This window comes from Microchirus variegatus, assembly GCF_963457635.1.
Source record: "Microchirus variegatus genome assembly, chromosome: 4".
In the NCBI taxonomy this organism is placed as follows: domain Eukaryota; kingdom Metazoa; phylum Chordata; class Actinopteri; order Pleuronectiformes; family Soleidae; genus Microchirus; species Microchirus variegatus.
Genome location: NC_139805.1, coordinates 7844315 through 7869577, shown reverse-complemented (window position 1 = coordinate 7869577; position 25263 = coordinate 7844315). Strand labels below are relative to the sequence as shown.

At 40.5% G+C, this 25263-nt stretch overlaps 1 protein-coding gene across 1 annotated transcript; it reads right to left on the bottom strand.

Annotated features, from left to right (window-relative positions):
• Positions 1–81: 81 nt before the first annotated feature.
• dnajc6 (DnaJ (Hsp40) homolog, subfamily C, member 6) lies at positions 82–24403 on the bottom strand (the record flags this gene model as incomplete). Its single annotated transcript, XM_083888068.1, has 19 exons — positions 82–183; positions 3555–3731; positions 3951–4099; positions 4488–4817; positions 4900–5034; positions 6118–6219; positions 7341–7484; positions 8741–9109; positions 9741–9767; positions 10116–10309; positions 10413–10492; positions 10939–11056; positions 11189–11383; positions 12664–12797; positions 13718–13840; positions 14714–14862; positions 15192–15241; positions 18578–18713; positions 24148–24403. The coding sequence occupies 19 exons, from the start codon at positions 24401–24403 to the stop codon at positions 82–84; spliced, it is 2970 nt and encodes a 989-aa protein (XP_083744194.1).
• Between the last annotated feature and the right edge of the window lie 860 nt (positions 24404–25263).

The following is a 25263-nucleotide window of genomic DNA, read 5'->3' as shown; positions in this document are numbered from 1 at the left end:
TGTATGTTGGACCAGTGGCTGCGACTTATTTAGTGAATTCATTGACAGGGATTTCCTTGTTTATTTCCTCTCACCGTTTACTCAGTACAGAGGTTTTTGTCCTTGGCTTTCAAATTCTGACCAGGCGTCATTTAGTTCCATGAAAATCATCTTGGCATATTGTTCATACGGTTGTCCTGTCGCCTGTGACGGAAGAAAGAAAACACACACAACAGTTAAACTCTCTGCACCTTTAAAGATGATGTTTCGCTCCTGGGCAAACACCTGAATAAGTGTAGCAATATTAAGCCAAATGTGTCAGTGGTATTGAAAAAACAGCAGTGTTGTAATGTAAAGTACTTTGTTACTGTACTTAAGTACAAAATTCAACTATCTGTACTTTACTTTGTTATTTATATTTCTAGCAACTTTCACTCCACTACATTTTCCTCTAACTATCTGTTACTCATTACTATCAAATAAAATCAGAAGAAGAAGAGTTGGTAATGGGTCTGTATTTATATAGAGCTTTTCTAGTCTTGATGAGCTGCTATACACTACAGCTTTGCCATTCACACACTTCAACATGGAGTTAAGGACACATATAGACTAGCAGAGCCAGGAATTGAACCCACAACCTCCCAGTTGTAAAACAACCCGCCCTACCACTGAGCTACCACTGCTCTATCCTACTTCTTTGTTTAACCCATCAGAAAATTACTTAAGTAAATTAAGTACTGTAAAATGTAATATACTTTACATGGGACTTTTACTTAAAATAATATAAAAAGTGACTTCAACTTCTACCAAAGTAATTTTCTGGTAAGATACTTGTACTTTTACTCAAGTATCCCTTTAAGGTACTTTATACGTTATATGTGAAAAACAGATGCAGTTAGAGCTACACACCCACAACTTTAATACAAACTTAACTTTATACAAAAACAAAGATTAGTTATTTTTATCTATATTATGAATAGCTTTCATACTGTGTGTTTTTATGCCTAGAGCCTGTCTTGAGGTATCTGACCTTTACATTGAATATTGATTGAAAATGCTGTAGACCAGAGGTCTCAAATGCGGCCCAATAATGACCTATAATGTTTTTTTATTAATGGATTAATTTTGCATCATAAATACATTCATATTGTGAACTATTTATTCTTCCATATCGAAAAAAAATTTTTTATTTTAAAATGATCTGAAATATCTTAACATAATTTTTTTTAAATTAAAAATGTGACTTTTTTCACCTGACCAGCCCCCTACTAAACAGGGTACACACTTGGTGGCCCCCAGGTCATTTGAGTTTGAGAGCTCAGTATAAATCAGCCTCTGATCAAACTGCATGGAATCACCTCGGAACTTAAGTTGCCACTAAGTCTACCCTGCCCCGACATCTTACAATGATGGATCAATGGTTATTGATCTGTTTGTGTGGGATGTACCGTCGCCTCTGTCCTCATAAAAGAGAGGATGAGAAGGATACAAGAGTCAGAAGCATTTTCATCCAACACGCCTGCTGTTGAAGTTGCATCTTTCACTGTTTTACTCCAGGAAACAAACTACAAGGACAGAACAGGTGAGGTCATTTTACTCCAGCTGTCTTGACATCCTACTGTTCTGTCATCAATCATTTTTTTTGTGTGTCATTATCTGCACTTCAAGGCAATAGAGCTAATGTTACGCCTATATTTGGAGGCTGAATCTAAACCTGCTGTAACTGCAAAGCCGTTTGTGATTATTTCCAGTGCAAGAATGCTCCTCATCCTACAAACCCTGATACTGATCCTGGTGGAGTCCATAATGGCAGCACCACAAGTCATGAAAGCCCAGGAAAACAGAGCAGACAATATCAATGTATTTCTGACCATGGCATGGCAAGTAGGTAAGCTCATCCACCCAAATTCTAGCTGCTATGTCTGCAGTGTAATGCCTTACACAGCAGCACAAGGTCTGCCTCTGATGGCCTTACCAGCCTCTGACTGTGACACCTGCCATCTCATGCACATTCGCCTGCCTCAGTCCTATCCTCACTCTGCTTGCCCAAGCACCTCCAAAATGAGACCTCTCAACTGCTCCAGAGGACAGGCAAACTGCCACAGATGTACAGAAACACCAAAACCCGTTCCCATATTTGTTATTCCTCAGCGGTTTACTTGGTGCCTTGAGAATGACGGAGAGAGACCTGTTGGAGAATCAGACTGCCTTCATACTTTTAAATGGGGCCCAGGACAAACTGGTACTCAGTTCAAATCTCCGAATTCTCCACCTCAGCAGTGTTTGGAGGCAGTTGGACAGACTCGCCTGAGTTCTTTAGCTCACCACACCGCCAGCTGCTCCATCTCCTCTCCTGAGGGAATGTACTGGGTGTGTGGAAACCTTGCATATCCATATCTTCCAGTGGATTACAAAGGACGCTGCGGCTTGGCACACGTAGTCCCAGCAATGAGAGTGGCTCACTCTTTACCCCAGAAAGCTCCTCTTAAACGTTCACGGCGCGGAGTGTCAGACATTTTTGGAACACATAGCCAATCGCCCTTTAAGAACGCACTGGGCCCACTGCTTCCTTTTTATGGAGTTATGTCCGCGTTGGATCAAATCTCCGACCTGTCTCGTGCTATTGAAGTTATAGCCAATGAAACCGGAAAGGCTCTGACGCTCCTGTCGAGTGAACTCGCCTCCGTTAGACTGCTGGCTTTACAAAACAGAGCCGCTTTGGATTTTCTTTTAGCAGCTCAAGGAGGAACTTGTGCTGTGATCGGTTCTGAATGTTGCACCTTTGTTCCTGACTACAGTGCAAACATCAGCGACATCGTCAGTCATCTTCATGACACGGCTAAATCTGTCCACCAGGACAGTAGTTCTATATCTGACTGGTTGAGTAATATTTTTGGACCAATGAGTTACTACATTGTTAAAGATGTGATTATTTTAGCTGTTTTTATTGTATTATTTTCATTTTTTATGTCATGTATGAAAAGGTTCCTGTGCAATATTTGAAGTCTACAGACAAAGAAAACATTGGGATTAAAATCTCTTTATGCTTCAGTTACTCACATTTGCTTGGATAATTGAAAACGCATTTTTGACCTCAATCTGTTGGCAGATTTCCTATTGTAAATAATAATAATAAAGCTTTTGTTGTGTCGTTTAATAATTAAAACCTGAACGTTTCTTACACCGTCTATACTCAAACCTCCATTATCTGGTTTAGGCCCCTCAGGTATAGTATATAATCTGATACAGAATATCTAGAGTCATGTTTTGGTGCATGTTGACATGAAAGTCTAATATTAGCTCTTGTTTGATAAATATCAAGTACTTCAGCTCCTTTACAGCTACATTTTTGGCAGATGTCATAAAACAATACTTAAATATGTAAATTCTTCTTAACGGAGTGATACTACTTTATGATATGAAAGCTTCATTTTCATATATCCAACCTCTACTCACATTGTTTTTTTCATCTTTGTTTCTGTATTGTACTTCAACAGATAATTCTCTCTCTGAAATATAAAGATCCTCACTTTATTAGTTTTAGGTCCCCCATTTGTTCCCTCTCTCTATCTCACCTTGTCTGGATGGACGACCAGAACTGCCCTGCGGTAAACCTTCTTGACCTGATCCGGATTGACCAGGTCAGCCATGCCCACAGGCTTCCAGCGTGTCTCTCCCTCCCACAGCACAGTGTGCATGGTTGACAGCAGGGCACGGATGTTACGCTCCTTCCCCTCAATCCAGTCCAGAATCTGGGCCAGGATGGAGAAGAGAAGCAATTAGCCACTGTATTTGGAATAATTAAAGAAACGCTTTCATGCTATTTTGGCGCAGGTGAAATGTTTTTAAAAGGAATAATAAGAGGAGCTTAAGTTTGGTCATGTGAGACTGACATCAGTTTCCTCATTCATTCTAGTTTCTCAAAGATACTTCATATATTGTGTTTGCAGTTTTTGCTCTTTAGTCCCTGCCTTTAGTTTTTCGGGGTCCATCTCTTTGGCCATCTCCTCTTTCCTCATCTCTGCAATAGTCCTGGGTCCTTTCTTCTCTTTGGTCCCTGCAAAGCCTTGACCGGACAGCAAGTCATCAAAGTTGGCATGTGAGGCCTTCGGCTTAGAACCTGGCAGAGAGACATACAAACACAAAGAGAGAAGACTTTTTCCAGTTAAGTCAAATCAATCTTTTTTAAGCACATTTTCCACATACGTGCATGCAGCTGGGTCCAAGGAATACAACCTTTACTGGAGCCATATAAAATAAAAATGTTCCCAGATCTGAATTAATGACTACAAATATTTTGTAGTCATTAATTTTAATTTTGAATCCAGCTCATGAGTAATGAGTCATTTATATTCATCGTGTTTCTGCATTGCCTGCTACAGGTGACATGCCATACATTTTTGCAAGATCACTCATACTCGCAACAAACAAATTTAATCTATCAGGAAATACAGCAATTCTGCAGGGATTTAACTCGTCGCTGAAGCAAAATTCAAACTTCCTCTTACCCATGGCAGCTTGTGCTTTAACCGCAGCACTGGGTGAGCCTCCTCCCATTGCAGAGAAGCTGACGTTGTAGTTGGGCCGGTTCTGAGGTGACGTGTGAGGCATGGACGTGTGGCTGGGACTGGGCTTTGGCTGTGGGGCAGGGCCTTGTCCTTGCCAACCTACATTGCCTCCAGCACCTGCCTGCCAAGTTGGGAAGCTGGCTCCTGCGTGAGCCTGCCACCCTCCCGCATGTTGGGGCGATGGAGGAGGCCTCGATGGGGAGCCCATGGGAGGAAAAGAGGGTGTTGCTCCAGTCGGAGTGGTGGGTTTGCTGTTGAAGCCAGAACCTCCTGAAGAGATAAGGCCAGGGATTATGGTGGTGAGAAGGTGGCAGAAAAGACGAGACTGAAAAAAAAATGTCATGTGAATTACCTCCAAGGTTTCCTCCCAGATTGCCTATGTCTGCAAATGGATCCAGGGTGCTTGGCTTGGTTTGGTGGGTGGGGGTGCTGTGGACTGAGCCTGTGGGGCTGGTTGTGGCTGATCGGCTGCCCACACCAAAGCCTCCTGTTGAACAAATACACACATGGTAATAGTGCAGAGAAAAGCTTAGATTGATACATAGGAGACCCAGATTTATCTGGTTCCCTACAGTAAAACTGCAGTGTAACTTTTAAAAATCTTTCGGCCTGTTCTCTCTCTGATAGATATCCCGTTGGATCTTCTCTAAAATGGTTCGTCTTCATCGTTTTCATAGTCGGACATGTTTTCTTTCACAATTTCTTTCACATGCTCTGATTAAAACAGGTGATACACCTCGATCTGTGATTTGTGTGACTGCCTGCCGTAGTGATACAGACCTGAAAATAATGCCAAATTGATAGAATGTTCTGACATAATGATTGACGGCAGTTTTATTGCTCAAATGTGTTAACATAATATCAATGTTGGTTTTTGGGGCAAAACGTGTTAATTTTATGACCCTGGCTCTCTCTCAGAACTACTTTTCTCCGCTCAGAACCATGGAGAGATCTCTGAACCTGAGACTCTTTAATGATTTGACAGCATTGCATCCACTCAACAACTGGTATATATGTCATACAATTCAATGTCCAAAAATAAGAACCCTGCCTTTAAGCTTAAACAGCGCTGTGTGAACTCATTTGACGATGATATCAGTCTATCAGCTCCACATGACTCTCTTGTGTTTCTCACTGTTTACTAGATCTCGTGTCCTCCCAGCGAGATTACCGTGCTGCACGCAGGAAGTGATTCATTTTATGTCAAGACAGACGGCGGCAACAGCAACATTGTACTAATGCGAGACTGCTGCAAAAAGGTTGTAGTATGACTCAAAAGAGAACATTTCAAGTGAATTCTACTGCTCTAAATCTGATTGTTCAGCAGTTTGATGGGATAAATGCCTCTTGCCCCAGCACAGCAGGTGTATACATACAAACACTACCTCAGGCAGGTTTAATAGATGACAATAAAGGACACTATATACAAATACTGTTACAAACAGTGGCTGAATAATAGTGACACCAACAACAAAATCACAACATTTTATGCACTGCAGCCTTAAATAAATGATTACATGAACAGCCAGTGCAGTGTATGTTTGTGTAGTGTGTGTGTGGTTGGCAGTACCTGCGCCTGTGTTAGCAGGTCTGTTCCAGTCCCATCCTCCCATGGCGTTTTGCTGCTGAATGTTGACTGTTGGGGTGGAGGGTGGAACAGGGGAACTCCGGCCTATTCAAGCACATCAAGGTCATCACACACAAAGACACACGGTGAATGACATACACCCACACACAGCCAGCCAAAATGATAATAACAGGTTTGAGTCTCATGCGAAAGCGTTTGTTTGGGAGCTGCTGTTTATTGTTCAGGTTAGGTTCAGGCCAACAGGTCTATATTTTATGGTATTCATTTTAAAAATAGTATTATACACTGATATGCGATAACATATCAGTCATCCGTTTTATCTGAGTAGAGTGAGTGACTACTGCACTAGCGCTGCAACTAACAATTAGTTTCATAATTGATTAATCTATTGATTATTTTCTCAATTAATCAATTAAACGTTTGGACCATAAAATGTCAGAAAACGTTAAAAAAAATGTCGATCAGTGTTTGTCAAACCTGGAAATAATGAGGTTCTCAAATGTCTTGTTTTGTCCACAGACAAATGATTCACCTTTAATGATTTTTTTGTTATATGGAGCAAATTTAAGAAGCTGAAACAATCAGAAATCTTCTTTTAATCATGAAAAAAGCTTCAAACCGATTAATCGATTATTGAAGTAGTTAACAATTAATTTAGTAATCGATTAATAATTGAATAATCAATTCATTGTTTCAGCTCTAAACTGCTAAACTTTCTTTGATTTCCTTGAAGATATTTCCAAGAGAACACAAAAACTTAAAGAAATGGATATTGATATATATATCGATAATATTGCGATCCTTCCAAACTTCAGGTTAAAATATTGGCTTTGGACAACTTCAGGTTGAAAAATTCATTTTGATGTAGCAGAATGTTTCATGCTGGAGACAAAATTTCAAGGCTCAAGTTGTTTCCATGCAAAAGTACTTAGGTGCTGCAAATTCCCATCATTCATCATGCAAACGTCAAACAAAGAGTAGCAATTAAAAAAGGCAGAGCCAGTGTCAGAAAGAAAACATTAAAATACAGAAAATGAGGTTTGGATGCAATTTTTTTCAATGCATGTATGTGTTCACATGTGGCCACAGACTTGCAGAGATGGTAAAACACGCCTTACCCTGATTTGGTACGCAGACTTATGAAATGTCTTTTCTACTACATTCACAATGCAGTGAGCAGGTGTCCAAGCAGAAACATGCCTTACCGAGGCTTGTGGGCTGCAGGGTGGGTGATGGAGAGCGAGCAGCATGCAGGAAGGGGTCTGGCTGCCCCACATTACCTTGTCCAAGAAATGAGCCCATCATGTCCTGAGGCTTAGGCATTGGACCTGTCCCAAAGGGGTCAAATGCTGTGGAGAAGAAAATTGTCCACCATTCTTATTTTCCAATTCTAACAAAATACAGTTTATCTTTTCCACCTTTACATTACAGGCTTTTGCCTTTGGGATTGTGACTTGACACACCGTAGGGAGGGATGATCTTCTTTGGCCGCTCGAAGGCTCAACTCCTGGTATACCTTTATCTATAATTAGGTCACTCTTGCTCTACTGTCTAACTATATGTTACTCTTTTCATTTTCTGGATTATCTGTTGGTTTCTGTTCACTGAAATGGGTAAAAAAAATTGAATTGAATTGAAAATTGAACATGCAGCAGAATGATTGGAAAATTGATGTCATTGAGTGCTTTTAAATCATAATAGAAATAAGAAAGAAATAAGTGAAAATAATCGTTAACAGGCAACATTTTTAAGAGTACTGGACTGTTATCTACATGAACCCCTCTTGTATAGTTCACTTTCTAGATGAGTATGGAGACTCAACATAAAAAACTTAATTTGTATGCTTTTGTGACAAAGCCATTTTGAGTAAACTGCAGTCTATTGACACAGTTAACAGTTTGAAGCCTTTCTCCACCAGGTGGCACTCTTAACTTACCTGCACTGAACTGGGGAAAATTGGCTTTTCTTACTTTGTTTGCCCTTGTTCATGAAAACGTTTGCAGAGCACTTTAAAAACTTTATCGTGATTGATCTGGAAATCTCAGTTCTAAAGGTGTTGTGATAGAAATTTACACCTATTGTAATTTAATTGGTTCTGTACATACATTAGGTACAACTGTGTTTTTTTATCTTCAAAAATACTTGTTTTTGTATAGAGTTTTAAATATTAAATGTAAGTTCTTCTAACTTTCCATATGGAGGGTTGAGAGTTTTCAATGACCCTGGTATGTGTATTCGAGTGAATTATTTATAAATAATATATATAATATATATTTTATATATAAATAATTCACTTTATAATAATTATAGCTTATTCAATGCTTTGCAAATGTATCCGTTTATAATTTTGTTTAATTCATGAAGTTTAAAATGCAAATAATCTGCTCAAAATCATGAGATATAGAGAAAAGTAACTGGACCTAATTTCGTAATTTTTTTAGACCATTTCTAGGGTCAAGGACGAACTTCACTGACTTTCCATCTTTAAAACCCAAAACCCAAAATGTGAGTAAGAAAGTGTGAGAATATTTTTTTGCAACACAACAAACCCTTTTAAAAACACTGTGCTTTTAAGTCAAATGTAATTTCAAAGCTGTTTTCTCACCTGGCGCAGGAGAGTGACATGGTGAAGCAGTGTTGGGGACTACTTTGTGTGGTGTGGACTGAGAGGATGATGGCCCACTGGCTGGCTGAGCTGTGGCCCCAAACAAGTCCCCGAGAAGGTCAGTGGCTGTGGCTGCAGCAGATTGGGGTTGTGGTGAAGCATGTGGGTGATTGAGCTCCTCCCCGTCCAGGCCAAGAAGATCCACTTCCTCAGCAGGTGGAGGTGGCGCTGCAGCAGGCAGGTCAGGTTTATGGGAGGCTGTGCTCACACTGCTGCGCTGGCTGGAGAGAGACAGCATCTCATCGTCAGAGGGCTCGCTTTCTTCGCAGTGACCCCGACCGTGTGGACCTGTGCGGGGCCTGCTTGGCTCTGCAGAAACAGAAACAGAAAAAAATGACTGAAAGAAAGAAACATGACAGAAATCCAAAGCAGGTTTAAGAGAAAAGGGGACAAGAGCAAAGTAGGAGATAACTATATAGTTGATTATAAAAACACTACAAGAACCAGCTATTACTCCTAATATTGTATTCTACACATTTAAAGTCTGTCAATAGGCAGGTCGCTGCTTTCATCTAATTGGAGGAGATATTATCTACAACAAAACACACTTTGTTTATTATGCGTTCAAAGAAGTACAGGATAAATAGTGTGGCAATTGAAAAGTGTACTTGGCTGTTATTAATTCACAGCAATATTTCACTTTGGTAGAACATTTTCATTTAAAATGCCCATGGCTGCATTGTTTTACTTCCTCATTCCATAACCAACCTTGTTTTTTCAAAAACATTTCACTGTTTACAAACAAAAAAAGCACAATGAATACTGAATACAGTTTATTCAGGTTTTAAATTGGGTTGATATTTTGATTTAAGGCAGGTTTTCTACCAAAATGATATGTCACTGCTTAACAAGAGTGGGGTTGATATCAATTCAATCAAAACAAATCATAAATGTAAAAACCAGATCTCTAACAGATCTGTGGTCTCCTCTACCATCTTACCCTCCAGATCCAAGCCCTCCATCTCATCTTGCAAGAATAAAAATGAGAGTCACATTAGTGGGTTTGTGAGCCTACATGTCGATCTATGGTATTTTGCAGTTGTGTATCGTCTTATGTATTTGTGTCAAGCACAACTGCATAACAAGCATAACTGTACATGAATAAGCCAGTCTCTATTATTGACCAACGTGGCAGTGGATACATGTTTTACCATGGACAGAAAACCTTGGTACGCTGACTTGAATCCCTTGAAGCTACAAAAAACTAAGCTTGGAGCTTTTTAAGTCATAACAAGATTCCCTATCTTCCAAATTCCCACCACAGGCATCGTTGTTTTACATTATTTGAGCCCTTATGTGTTCATTCCTACATTACCAGCAACAGCCAGTGCATCCTGATGTTCTTGGTGGCAGGAGAACAGCACGCTAGGACTGAGGTCTTTACAGGGAAACTGCTCCCACGGTGGAGTCAGGTCTTTCTGCTTGTCCACACCCTCTACCTCCATGTCCAGTATCACATGGAACAGCTGGGGATACTTCTCAGGGGAGTCACATGCATCAAGCTCTGGCCTGAGAGGAGAAATGAGCGTGAAGGTGATAGGAAGTGTATCCCATTATAGAACTGAAAATCATTATTTTTAAAAGGTGGTGAAGAGAAGATAAATGTTCTCACTTGTTAAACTTTAACACGGTGGTACCAGGAGCAATGAAGCCAGTGTGGAACTGGATCTGAAAGATCTGAGTGTTGGACACCTAACAGGAAAAAAACAACAACAAATGTAATTTATGTTTCTCTAAAAAGATTTTAAAAGACAAAACTTAAGCTATTACCCAAACGGTCGGTTCAACCACTACAACTCTTAAAAACTAGTACATGGATTTTCTAGTATATTTCTGGGACCATTTAAACAATCAGATAAGACCATTGAAACAAGATAAACAGAAATTGTGTGGGGGGAAACAAGTGAGGTGTTCAAATTAACAAATATTTAATTACTGGTAAGTCTGTTGAATGTTTCTCATTGTGTAACCAAAAAAGCGTTTGCTGCTTTTAAACTGAAAATGCACATGTATCTAAAATAAGTTGCCACCACATCCTCAGACAGTTTGATGGCTGTTACGTCATTCTAATATTCTGTGACCCATTTCTGTCTAATCAGGATTCTGCGAGATTCGTCATCATGTGTACATCGGTGTACCTTAGCCTGCAGACGTCCTCCGATGGTCGACCTCATGTGGTAGACCGACACCACGACATCTCCTTGCACACTGACGCCCAGAGGGAATACCACCTTGCCATCTTGGACCCTGTGCTCTCTGGTGGGAGGCAAGGCACGATGATACAGAAGGAAGAAGGTGGGTAAGTGAAGGAAAAATGTAATGTGACAGTAATTTAAACAAACAAAAAACGATGAACATAAAGGAGAAGAAAACATGATGTGTCACTACCTCATCCTCTCATACTCCTGTGCAGTGGTGAAGATCTTTGTCTCTCCAATGAGGACGTCACAGAAGGGCCGACAGCCGCTGCGCTGCTTGTTGAAGCAGGGAACTGGACTCATGGTGAGGGACTTGATCACCAAGGGCTTAGAGTGGGGCAGACTGGGCTTCTCTGACACCATACTACACACATAGCCGATGTACCTGCATGGGGACAAGATTATGTTTCCTTTGTTAGTGTCTGAAAGCCTCATGGCACCACCAAATTTGCTGCAAATATGAACTCAAAAACCTCATTTGGAAGTGGTTTGGGGACAGATGTGGCCACATTCCAGTGCAATCAATCCTCACAACAGGTTAAAGACCAGCTCTTCAGATGACATCATCTAATATGCGGCTGTTATTTTACGCTAGTCAACAAGTTCTTTTTTCAAAGAGTTCCACCTTATTTAAGCTAGGTATAAAATATAAAATCAATAAAAAAAATAAAACAATGACATAATAGAATAGGAAAATGATAAAAACTACATTGAAGTGTCCGGGTTGACTACTTTTATACTGAATTGAAGGCCCTGGAGAAGAGGTTGGTCTTTAAAAGTGATTTAAAATGTTCACTGGTGGAAGCAGATTTAATTTCCATGGGTAACTCGTAACTCGTAGTTTAAGGGCAGTCTACAGAAAAGGCCCAATTGATTTTGGCAGATCTAAAATCAGCCCGTTATTAGACCTCAGAGCTCTGGATGAAGTGTGAAGAAAAAGAAGTTCCGAGAGGTAAGATGGTACCAAACTGTTAAGACCTTTAAAAACCAACAATAACATTTTAAAAATCAATCCTAAAACAAATAGGAAGCCAGTGGAGGGAGCGCAACACAAGTGTGATGTGGTCTCTCTTCTTTCTTTCCCCTGTCCTACCATCATGTCCAATCTTATGTGGACACAGGAGACACATCGAGAATGCATTTTAATGCCAAGTGTGAGCAGTCCTACTTGCCCGAATGCTGGAAATGTGAATCGCTCTGATACGTGCAGCCAAATCAAATTTGAGCTCTGCCCAGAAGCATTTTATTGCTGCAGTTCTCCTAAAGTCTGAGTCAATTTGTACCGAGACTTTGAATTACAAGGAAATTGTTTCATTAACATGCAAATATGACAGCTTGTGCATAAAAGGTAATTATGTGTCAATCAAAGTGTGAGTGTATGCCAGCACTGCAGGTTACACACACATAAAGCAGGCACTAGTCATTTTGACAATGCTTCATTTATGACAGGTCTTTCCACTCACTTTCTGAGTCATTTTGCTCTAATGCCACTTTTAGTAGTTTTACTACACATATGTATTGTGTAGAAACACAGATGTATGCAGCAGAGACATCAAGAGTTTATTTGCAGCAGCTTCAGCAACAACAATATCCCTCTACTCCATTTTCTTCCTCTCACTTCCCCTCTTTTCTTTCCCATTCTGTCCCACAGTGGAGAATGCAAACCTGCGGTGTGAGGGCCAGAGGCCAGAACCGGGTCTCTTGGCGCTGAGCAGCTGCATGGCAGGAACTGGGTTGTTGAAGAGGTGGCAGAAGCAGAACATGGCACAGACCAAAACACCCGAGGGAGCACGACCGTCCTTAAAGACACATTGTGAGGGAGAAACACAGAATCATTAGAAAGTATGTAAGTTTACCTCTTTTGTCCTGTCTTTTATAAATTCTTGCTGTCTGCTTAGTTTGTTGTAGGTTACAGAGGAATTAAAACATCTTGGTGATTCAAAGCCTTAAAAAATTCAAACAAAACAAAACCACAAACTCTACCAAAGAATAGGCTCACTGTTTCTTGGAATATATTAGTGGTTGTTGAAAAAAAAACAACATTTGTATTGCAAAGTATTTAGCTGTAAATGTTAAGACTTCCCAAAACACAGAAAATCAATTATGGATATTTTAGCCTTTAAGGTTGGCTGGACAATAATGCTCCTCTACTCTTCTTTATCAGGTATGTGCATGTCTAATTCCAAATGCCATGTAACGAAAGAGGTGGATAAACTAAAGATAGGAACTTGACAGAAACCTTTAGAAATATGAGGGGCCAATAATTCATTATGCAGAGCTGGCGATTGTGAGACAAGATAGAGACCAAACCCACAGGAAAGAAGCTGGATAAGGAGATTTGGGAGCTTTCATCTCAAGGAAAGTGGAGATGACGTTTTTTCTTATACATGAGGGAAAAAAAACGGGGTTATATTTGATTAAATGTTCTGTAGTGGTAAAAACCTCTTCTCGAGTGAGGTTTAAAGGGAGATTTTTGTATTTTGGCTTTCTAAAGCGCTCTAAAATTACCGGCTGGAGAACAACCTGTCTGTAACAGTACATTAGAGTGGACACTGGGGGACACTGAAGGCATCAATTCCAACACTGATTCAAAAGTGGCTCACAAGAGATCTAAAACAAGTCTTCAAGTCACGAGTGAATGCTGAGGGACTGTTATTTGGTAGGAGTGATTATTAAATAGAGGATGGACATGAAAGAGGGATTTTGACCGTTTTCTTACCGAACAGGTGATGACACACACGTTCTTAGGATTCTGTTTGAGCCAGTTGTGCATGTTCTTACACACAGCAAACAGGTTGTGGAGGCTGGGAGCCTGGCGGGAAGGCCAATTACACTCTGAAACCTGCAGAAGAGACAGAGAAACAGACATGAGCAGAGGCAAAGAGGCCAAAGAAGAATCAGAAAGCAAATGAATTAGAGGAAGACAAAAGGAAAGCACAGAGATAGGACAGAGAGTGGAGGCAGTAGAATTGTTAAGAGCAAGAAAAAGATGGGGAAGAGGGGACAGGTGGAGATTGGCAACAGCAGAAAAGCACCACCACACACCAGTTACCGCAGTGAGTCATCTGCTAGAGATACAACAATTTCCACAAGCAGAGTCAATGGAGCCAACTCAGCCATGTTAACTCCACAGCTTGACTCCTCAGTGTAGAATCTTCACAGCTAAAGGGTGGAAATCACTGATCTATACAGATCACAGCTGTGCTGCCGTGATACAAGGAACCCGGGTTATAATAAAATAGCACCGCAAAATCTTCTGGCACTACAGTATACAACATTATTTGACTTCAAGTACACAATACTATTTCGTTGAATAGAGCAGGAGTCTTAAGAACTCAATAACTGGAAGAAACAACTTGATAAGCTCAGGGATCTGCTGGTGCTTAAAGTTTCTGTTGGTGTCCTGTATTTTTTACTCTCTGGACAAAAATTACTCGTTGCAGACGGAGGAGGAAAAGGGAATGACAGGCCTGATGGGCAAATCTAATTAAAGGCTTTGCTACGGGTGCTTTAAAGGTTTATGAGTACATGCAGCAGCAAATGCAGGCAGACCAAAAATAGCCAGCTACTCGGAAATAACTAGTCACATCTCACTCTGGTGTTGTATTAATGCAGCGAATGAAAATGGTCCAGCAACCACTGACAAGTACTTATGAGCAAATATTTCTGTAATGACTTAATCTCAAGTGGCCTCATAAAGCAGTGTCACACTCACCCTGTTGGAGAATTTGGCGCCACGATAGTTGCGCTGAGACAGGTTGAAAACAGTGTAATGGTCGGCATGGCGACTGTCGAGGAAGGAGCGCATGTCCTCCATGTGGTTCTGATAGCCGATCTGTACCGACTCCGCTGGATATGTCATGACTGGAAAACAAAAGTCCACATTTGAGCTGCCATTGTGAGAAATTATAGATTTGAATTCAGATGTTTGATAGATACAAAGCCTTGTGGGTAAAATGTACAGCAGACTATGTGTCGTCTATAGCCATGGTTCTAAAACTGTGGTTCGTGTACTACCAGTGGTATGAGAGCTTCCTCTGGAGGCTCTTGAAGAGAAGCCATAAGGATGTGTGACTGTGTTTATGAATGCAACTATCCCATTATAGTGATAATTGTATGCAGTCTATTTTATGCATGATTTTACATGTAAAACAAACTGCCTCTGTGTTTATGTACACAGCTTATGTGTTTACCTATGATCCGCGATGTGATGTAGGCAATGTCTAGCTCCCCTTTAGTGTACCTGAAAGAGAGAAAGAAATTCATTTTAAATCCTGCATATTATGTAGTCCTTCAAACACAAAGCAAAACAAGCGTAACAATATTCTAAATATTTCAAATCACATTTACACAGAATGTAGCCGACCCACTGTACGTTTTCTGTACTTTAGTATAACTAATAGCTTTTAGACAAAAATTAAGCATTCACCCATTAGTATTATGTGACTGAAATTTCAAACAATTGAATGGATTTTGAAAGATCAGAAAGGTTGAGATTCAACCTCCTTTGACTTGAATGAATAAAATAAAATATATGGATGACATTTGATTTGGCCTTTTGCTTCGATTACATGTGGCCAACAGTGAACTGAGCTAAATAATAAAAAGTCAGCGTTATAACATAGCTGTGCACATGCAGACATAGTGAGGGCAGAGGTGTAAACAGAAGCACACACACTATTCATGTACAAACATTAACCCTGAAGCACAACATGACTTGGTGCTTTAACTGAGTCTCTAGTGACCCAAACACACACAATGTACGTGGTTCTCTAAGTGCCGATGAAGAGGATCTCCTCTACATGTCCCTCTAGTGCAGCCATTCTCAACCTTGGGGTCCCGACCCAATTGGGGTCGCGAGATGATTTCTGGGGGTCGCCAAATCATTTTGGAAAAATATTTTTTTTTAAATAAAAAAATTGTTTCAGGTGTTGTTTCAGCACCGCGGACAGTGCTTTATCCATCATACCCATCATGCGTTCACATCGGTGTGTGTGTGTGGATGGCGGGGGGGCGGGGTCGCGACTCAAAAAGGTTGAGAACCACTGCTCTAGTGGACCCGATGGAGAAGATTTTGTATCCGCATGTTTAAATTGTATCATGTTCTCCCAATTTAGCCAAACAATCATTATCTTTGTAATAGAGATCAGTGATGGAGCTGAACTAGATTCTTGTGTCTGTTTATATACAAATACTGTCATGGTAACAGAGTCGTGAAGTGAGCTTGTGACCAGGTTGTTAAACAGTAGGTGATGTGATGAAATATGTACATGTACATCTTAGCTGCTATGGTTTACATGTACTCACAAATAAACCCCCCAAAATTCAAATTAAACGTAAATAAACAGAGTCGACACAAACACACACACCAAACCACACACACAGGGCCCTGATGAAATGAATCCTTCTGTATCAGCAATACACTGGCTATTTGGCACAATGAACCCACATGAATAATTCAGCAAGGAGAGGTGCGAGAGACAGAGAGGCGAGAGGAGACAAGAGAAGACAAGAGGAGAGGAAAGGAGACAAGAAGAGAAGAGGAGAGGAACAATTAAGATTACATTTACTTAGTCAAAAGTTAGGTGTGTGTGTGTGTGTGAGAGAGAAATGTTTCCTCGTAGTTCTGCTGTGTCAGCACCTCAGACAGACAGCGCTGTTGTTGTTGTTGTTGTTGTTGTAGTACCCACAGAGGAAATATTGTTTCAATGTGTGTTTGTCATTGTTGCCTGTGTCATTAATGTTGTAAACGTCTTCTTCTATTGTCTCTGTACTGTCTGCTTTCCATCTTCCCCAAACCTCCCTTCCCCTTTTCCGGTCGTTGGCCTGCCATTTACCTGCCGTGCCTTCATATCTATGAAAACCAGACCTTGATTACTTTTATCTACAATAGAATGTACGTTTAATTTGGATTTTCAGTTTTTTGTTGGTGTTTTAGTGCAACCAGCAGGGGGCGTCACAGCCACTTTACCACATCAGCCTCAATAACTGTGTGTGACATGCCCCTTTCTCTCAGCTTCTCCACCTGCACCACACGTTTGTGAATTTAGAAGTTGGAAGAACAATTTTTTTCTTATGGAAAATATGTTTTATATTAATATAAGTTTGAAAAGTCAGCTGATTCTTGACAATTTAACATGCTAATTGTATTAGTTTTGATTTATAATTCTTGGTAAGTATTGTATTGGGTGTCCTTTTATGCATTAAAGGTTAGGTCGACTGGTCTTTTTCAAACTAAATATATGAAATTCGGGAATTCACTTACAAACATTGACTTGTTTTTATGGCTGAGGACTAAAACCAGAAGCATCAGTTTCCACCACATTAGTATGAAAGAGCAGCAGACCAAACTGCTGCTTCTTCTCTGAGGGTTTTAACAGCAGTTTGCATCCATGATGTTGCTTTACTGCCATCTTTTGGATGGAAATAAATTTGAAAACACAACCGATTGTGTCTTTCCCCTGACAAAACTGATAAACCTGCAGGAACCACGTGTTTCCCCCTCGTCAACATGGAGTTGAATCGGTGTCACCAGCAAATGAAGCTGCTTTCACATTTTACACTTCACGACTAGATGATGTCACGTCTGTGTAATATGAAATGAACTGACAAGTGGACTAGCAAAACCTCTAATTTTATGATGACAAAGTAGAAGTTAAAAGCCTCGTCGGTGCCTCTTTGTTTACGAGAGGAACTTTAATCACTGGCACTGATCAGCCGAGCACATCAGCATAGAGAGATTCAATATGTCACCACCACGCAGAGTGTGTGCATGTGTGTGTGCATGTGTCTGTGTCTAGTACAGAGCCCCCTTTGTGCTGCCCTGTGCAGATGCCTGTGCACAAACACACTGGAACGACCGAGCTGTGCCAGACTCTGCTGCCTTTCTTCTCCTTCTAGAGCTCATTTTAGGTTCAGTAACTGAAACAACATTCAGTTTACCAGTGACGTACGTATACATTATCATATCATAAATATCTTTTACAGGATGAAAATATCATCATACATATACCATGTGTCTGATTGATATAATATGAGGCATCACAATATTCTGTAGATCCATTTCTTAAATGTAACTTTGTAGTGGATCTGTTTTTCACAGTTACATTAAGCTGGTTGTCGGCTTGATTTGTAAATGTGGGTCACAGTCACAGAGCTGTGGCGCTGGCACTTTGGTAAATTACTAGTGAAAGCTTGGTTGAACACGCAAACAAGGACATTTTCCAGACTGGATGACAAATTATGTCTCTTGTCCTCTGAGACCATCCACAAAAACTTAAGGGTGAAGCTCTTAATCACATTTGACTTTTCTTGAGACAGAAAAACATGTAATGGAATAATACTAAAGCACAGTAGAGTTGAGTGCTCACACCTTTTTGAAATTATGAATTCAGTTATCCGTAGAATGTGATGTCAAACACAAGCCTGACATTAATTGTTATGGTAAAATCATTGGTTATAAAATAAAATATTCCAAATCCATCATTCTGTTTACTGTAGACTTTTTGCTGTTTTTTGCAACTAAAGAAAATAACAAACAGTACAAAGATCTTTGTGTCTGAATAAAGAAGTCACTTACGTGGCGACCTGATGCATGACCTTGGTTGATGTGTCCTTCAGCGTGTCCTTCAGGTTGTCCTTGAAGTTGCTGAAGAACTTCCCAGCTCCTCCTTTCACCATATCAAACAGCCCTCCTCCGTAATTGGCATCCATATCTGGGAATGACATCAGCCAATCAAGTAAATTTTATTTGCATAGTCCAACATCACGAACACAGTTTTCCTCAAAGGGCTTTACAGTCTGTACAGTCTCTCCTTAGACCTTCACATTACACATTCTCTGGGGAGGACATTGAAGATCCCTCACTCAGACATTAGCAGACCGCATTCCTGTAGGAAAACTACAACTCACCTGCCACTCATGACTCACTGCTTTGGTCACAGTAGGTGTTAACCTCAGAAGGTCTTATCTGTTTATTATTTGGCATTAAAAAAAGATAAATGCAGGATTAATCTTACATTAAGAACCTAAAAATGGCAACAATCTACATAATCGGTAGCTGGTTTTGCTATTGTGGCAGAAAAGATCAATTAAAATCACATTATTGATTGTTCAGAGTGAACTCGGATAATCACAGATGAGCCACAACACTGAGGCCACTGACTGGTTTCAAAACGCAGGAACTACTGTTAAGACATCCCGCATGTGTGTTTGTGTGGAAGTAATAAGAATATCATCGCACAGGTCCATGTGTTACTATCTTGCCAAATATGAATGGTTAAAAAAGGCTGCTTGTTTAAAATGTTTGTTTCAAATCATGTAAAATTCAACAATGTTCTCTGCTCTGTAACTCTGTGGAGGGGGCGTGTCCACAGGAGGAAACAAACCAGAGCTTTTTGAATCAAGACAAAGACATCTCATCTGTTTGTTCACAGTTTTCACCTCATGCTTTTTGAGCCTTGTGACGAAGTCTGAAATGTTCAAACTTACTTCGACTCCATCTTCATTGGCTAAAGCTAAGGTTTAACTTGGTGTTTCGTCAGTTTGTATACACTGCATGAGAACACTAAAATCATGCTTATTCATCCATCCACATTCTACCACACAGGGGCCCCAGCAGACATGGGGCGAGAGGACGGATATGCCCTGGACAGGTCACCAATCCATCACAGGGACACACATAGACAACCATCTACTCTCAAACTCAGACTTACGGTCATTATAGAGCGTCCAGTAAGTAAGTTAAATTATTCACAAATCAGCATGTTTATGGACTGTGGGATTTACTCTAGATCTGAATGGCTACACTAATGTCAGCACATTCATTAATCCTGGAAATATTGGATAGTGACATTTTCATACCTTGCAACCCTCCCTTGACCTCAGGCCTTATTTTGTAGTTTCACGTCCTAGTCCTCAGCTTTTTGGGGTGAATGTTTTCTGGCGTGTGTTTTGGAGGCAGTTAATCTTAATTATCTGTGGAGCAGCGAGTGCTGACACTTGTTTAGGACAAATAAAGTGGATTAAAAAAAACAAAAAAAACATCCTTCATGCTTTTTATAAAGGACTAATACACAGAAATTGACAAAGTTAACGCTCAATCTGAATGACTAAAGCTCTTTATTGTTTTATTCATTGACTGGGGTTGTGGACCAGCACGACTGTAAACCTTGACCTTTGATTTATTTCTAGTGCTTTGACTTATTTGGATTTTTATATAATGGACTTTCATTTTCTTGGTTTGGTAAGAGTTTTATTTTTGTCACTTTCTTTTCTATTGCTTTACACACTATATAAAGTTCAGAACGGGAAGACTTCTCTTTTCCATACATTGTATGTTTCATCCTGTCTTTCACTCTACTCAGGCATAAGTACTCTCAGCAGGTCTCATCTTTCCAACAGCACAGCAGCACATCATCATCATCATCATCATCATTTCTGTGGCTCCACTTCCTGCCTCATCCATTCACAATTCACTTGGCAACACCTACATGAAACAAGTAAAGCCAACTGTCTTCATATAACTCAGTTCAATTCACTTAATTCACTTAGGTGATAACATTTGAAGTCATTATTTTAAGTTTGTCAACCATTTTCTTTTTTTTTCCATCCCCTCCACTCCATCACTGCACAGTTTTCGCAGTTTCATCAGATCCATCGTCCTGCATCAGTCTCACCAAGCATCTGGACTCCACGGGGATTCGACGAGCTGCAATCGGGGCCAGATGCCTTCGATCGCAATGTCTCCCCACTGCGTCCGAGCGCCAAAGACACAATAAAGACTTCATCTGTAACTAATAAATATTCCCGTTCACTTGTCGTTCCCGAGTGAAACAGACATGTAAGTACAATAATGAAACTTGATGGGCTGGGCCTTGGTGTGGCAGAGACACTGATAACCCAGACTATAATCTGCTTAGTTATAAATGCTGCTGATGATGATGATGGTGACACAAGGACTGTATGATTAATCATCTACTACACAGCTTAACCAGAGCGGTATTACACTGCTTTGAAAGCATAATAATCTATGACAGGATGTGAACATGATGAGACACCGATGCAAGCTCTGACAAACTGATGGTTTCATATTTTTAATATATTTCTGTCTACGTTTTTAATTTGAATGATTATGGAACTACCTCTTTTGCATGGAGTTTGCATGTTCTCCCCATGTGCGTGTGTGTTTTCTGGGTTCTCCGGTTTCCTCCCACAGTCCAAAAACATGCAATATGGTGATTAGGTACACTGGGCACTCTAAATTGACCATAGGTGTGAGAGTGGATGGTTGTTTGTCTCTATGTGGCCCTGTGATGGACTGGCAAACTGTCCAGGGTGTACCCCGCCTATCACGACCCTAATGTGGAGGATAAAGCAGTAGAAGATGGATAGATAGATAGATAGATAGATAGATAGATAGATAGATAGATAGATAGATAGATAGATGGATAGATGGATGAAACTACCTCTAAGGGTTTCAGGGATTCCTATTTTTCCTCTAATTCAACCTTTTCCTCTAATTGGGTGCTGAAAGCTAAATATTGTAATTTGCAAAACAAAACTGTCTGATTGGCTTCATTGTTGACATTTATTATTCAAATCCCATAATAATAATTACATAAGCTCTCCGTGCGGTGTGTTCTGTCCTGAAATCTCATAGTGCACAAACAAGTTAATGGATTTCTTTACTCTCTATGATTACACTTTTGTTTTAACAGTCTCCAGTCACCCTCATGTGGAGCATAAAGCAGAAGACAGTGAACGAAAGGATGAACCTGGTTTGTAAATACATTTCCACTAACAAGCTTTAGTACAAAATTAGTTAGCACTTGTAACACAGCAACCAATTCCTGCCAAGACCAATTCACTCACACTCTCACACCTACAGTCAATTTAGAGTGTCCAATTTACCTAATCCCCAAATCTGCTGTGGGAGGAAACCGGAGAACCTGGAGAAAACCCACACACATGGGGAGAACATGCAAACTCCATGCCCTTGTTTCTATCCAGGTCTCAAACCTGGGTCTTCTTGCTTTTTTTTTATTTTTTTTATTCCATTTCAAGTAAGTCAGTATGGATAAGATTTGAGACTATACGCAATGACACAAACCAGACATTTTACTCTACATGTTACATGCTTTGTTTTTCTCTACATTCCTCTGCATGTCTGTGTGAATCTGCTTCTCTGTTAGTCTGTTAGTCGGCCTATGTGTCAGTGACCAGATGGATGTGGGATGTGGGAGTGAGCAGCCTTGTTAGATGGCTACAGTAACAACAATCTCTGCACATACAGTATTAGAGACACTGGGAGAGACTCGCATACACAGCAGGGCTGAACAAATCAGGAAAATATCATTGAATTCGCATGAGGCACTCTATTTGTTAAAGACAAAATGTGTGTCCAAATATAATTTGAGATTAATTATTGTCTTCATCTATACACATCTTATTCTACAGACCTTACAGATCTGCACAGATATCTCACAGTCATCATTTTAATATGTTTTTAAAATGAAAATGAGAATGATGTAAAAACATAACACTGCCTATGACATTGCGAATCGAATCGCAATTCCTGTCAAAATAATCGCAATTAGACATTTATTTGAAATCATTCAGCCCTAATATACAGACACAGTCCGGTAGTACAGTCGCAGACAGACTGACCAACAAAACCTAACTATCAGGTCATGCGCAAGAATTATGACCCATAGGTACGTTTTTAAAATACATGCCCCTAGTGGTAGAATAACTAACAGCTATCTGCTACATAAACATACCTATGGGTCACCGGAGGACAGGTTGCAGACAGACAGCGAGACAGAGCAAAACATAGGCACAGCGTTAGCTCAAGGGTTTTCTATAAAGATCAATGATTCCTTTGAACGGGTCTCCCTCCTTCCAGAGTGGCAACCTTTACCCCCCCCTCCTCTCAAATCCAGGTTTTTATGAATGGCATAGATGGATATCATAGACAGAAACAGGCACACATGTGCATCAAAACAAGCAGCCTGGCAGTCCACAAAGCTATCTGATACTATAACCCAACCCCCCCCCACTATCCACCCACCCAACATACACACACTCTCTACCCCCTGCTACAAACCAACCTCAATCCCCTTCCCTCACTGACCCTCCCACCCTCCCACCCTCCTCCTCCTCCATCTTCTTTTGTTTCACACAAATGTTCATCCCTGGAGGCGTCCTGACTCCACAGAACACTGCAGTGAGGTAAACACGGGGCAGAGACATGCAGACACAAGCCTCACCTTTGGTTACTGCACAGTATCGTTATCATTATTATTATTATTATTATGATGACTAAATTCAACAAAGCACTTCAAGGAATTTGCCATCAGATTGATGATAAACAGATGGATAGGACCACGCACCTTTACTGCCTAAGATGATGTTTGTTATTGAGCCAACAATCTATCATTCGTGGTTGTTGCCAGAAAAGTTGTTGGAGAATAGCCGTGAATATTATGATACATAATACTTTTACAACCTACCTGGAAGTAGTATAGATATTGCTCAATGTTGACCAATTCCATATTTTTTATGTTTCAATATTTATAGGCAGTAGCACTTTCATAATAACATAACATAAGCTGGTAAAGACCTTCAAAATAAATACACAATTTGTGTATATTTTTGCATTTTACTTCCATATTTTATATAATATTTTAACATACGGGCAAGACAGTATGTATTATTTTCAGCCTATGTTGACATCTGGTGCAAAATAAAGTAAATGTCAAAGACATTTGGATATTTAACTAAAATAAACAGATTAAATTTAGTAAATGCATTATTTTCCCTGCATATATAACATTTATACAATTTATTTTCACCTCAAGTGAATTTGTTTGCACATAAGCAATTATTTGATTGTTAATAATAGTGTCAATTGTGCTTGCTGTGACCTAGTGCTTGCATCCAGGTATGTCTGGGAGACACTAGAGAAGTTTCCAGTGGGTGCATACACACACATATATGCTTTTTTTTACTTTCATTATTTGAAGTCATACATAATGTGACTAGATATTAGTCATATATAATCTGACTAGATATTAGTCATATATAATCTGACTAGATATTAGTCATAACTAATCTGAATAGAGCCATTGTCGGTGCATGGACTCTTACCTGAGCTGTCCATGGTGCTGCAGTCCTCCTCTCTCAGCGGGCCTATCTTCGCTCCCTGCAGGTTGTTGTTCGCCGCTGTGGAGGCTCCGAGTGCACCGCCGCTGCTGCCGCTGTTGCTGTTGCCGCTGCCGCTACCACTGCTGATGCCGCCGCCGCCTCTGCCGACACTGAAGCTTTCTCCAGGGCTATCGACCAACTGCAAAGATTCATAGCCATCGTAACTGGTCTTTTTCTTGTAGGCCCCCAGCAAGCTCATTACCGAAGGAAGGACACAGAAAAACGGGGAATTAAAGACAAAAGAAGCCCCCGAAGACTCGCGATAATAGTCTCTGCACCATGTAGGCGCCGCCGCCACAACCACAACCACAGCTACAGCTACAGCTACGGCCGCTGCAGCTATTGCTGCTACTGTAGCCTACAGCCTGTGCTACTACTACAACTGCTGCTGCTTCTTCTGCTGCTGCTGCTGCTGCTGCTGCTGCTGAGTGCACCACATGTCCGAGCAGGAGAGCACGACCAGTCTCACAAGAGATATTCCGACTGTTCTCCCCTCTCTCTCTCTCTCTGTGTGTGTGTCTCTGTGTATCGCCTCCCGTTTTCCTCAGCACCGCATTTTACGACACTGCTGCTGCTGCTGCTGCTGCTGCTGCTATGTCCCAGTCTGACTAAATAAGGGAAATCCGCACCCCAACAGTCCTCTAATGTTATTGGTGCATCTATTATTCACACAGTCACTGAGTTGTCAGTGTGAGGCTATACTGGGTATGTATGTGAAACTGGCCTGTTTTAAAACAATCAAATACAACAATTGAACTGCTTCTAGAGAGGGGTTAGCCCCCAGCTAACAATGCCTGGTTCCCATAACGTTATGGGAACGTTCCCTGAAGGTTCCCCCTAGGTTCTCCTGTGGTTCTTCTCCTAACACATCCTTCATACAACCTTTATTTCACCAATCACAAAAAACAAATCTCCTACCTAACCATGGGGGAACGTTCTCTAAATGTTAGTTTTTGGTTTGGTTGTAACTAACCTTAGGACAGGGGTCTGCAACCTCTCTTCAGCCCCTCTCTAGTGGCTCCTTCTAGCTTTGAAGAAAAAACTTTTCATGTTTTTCCC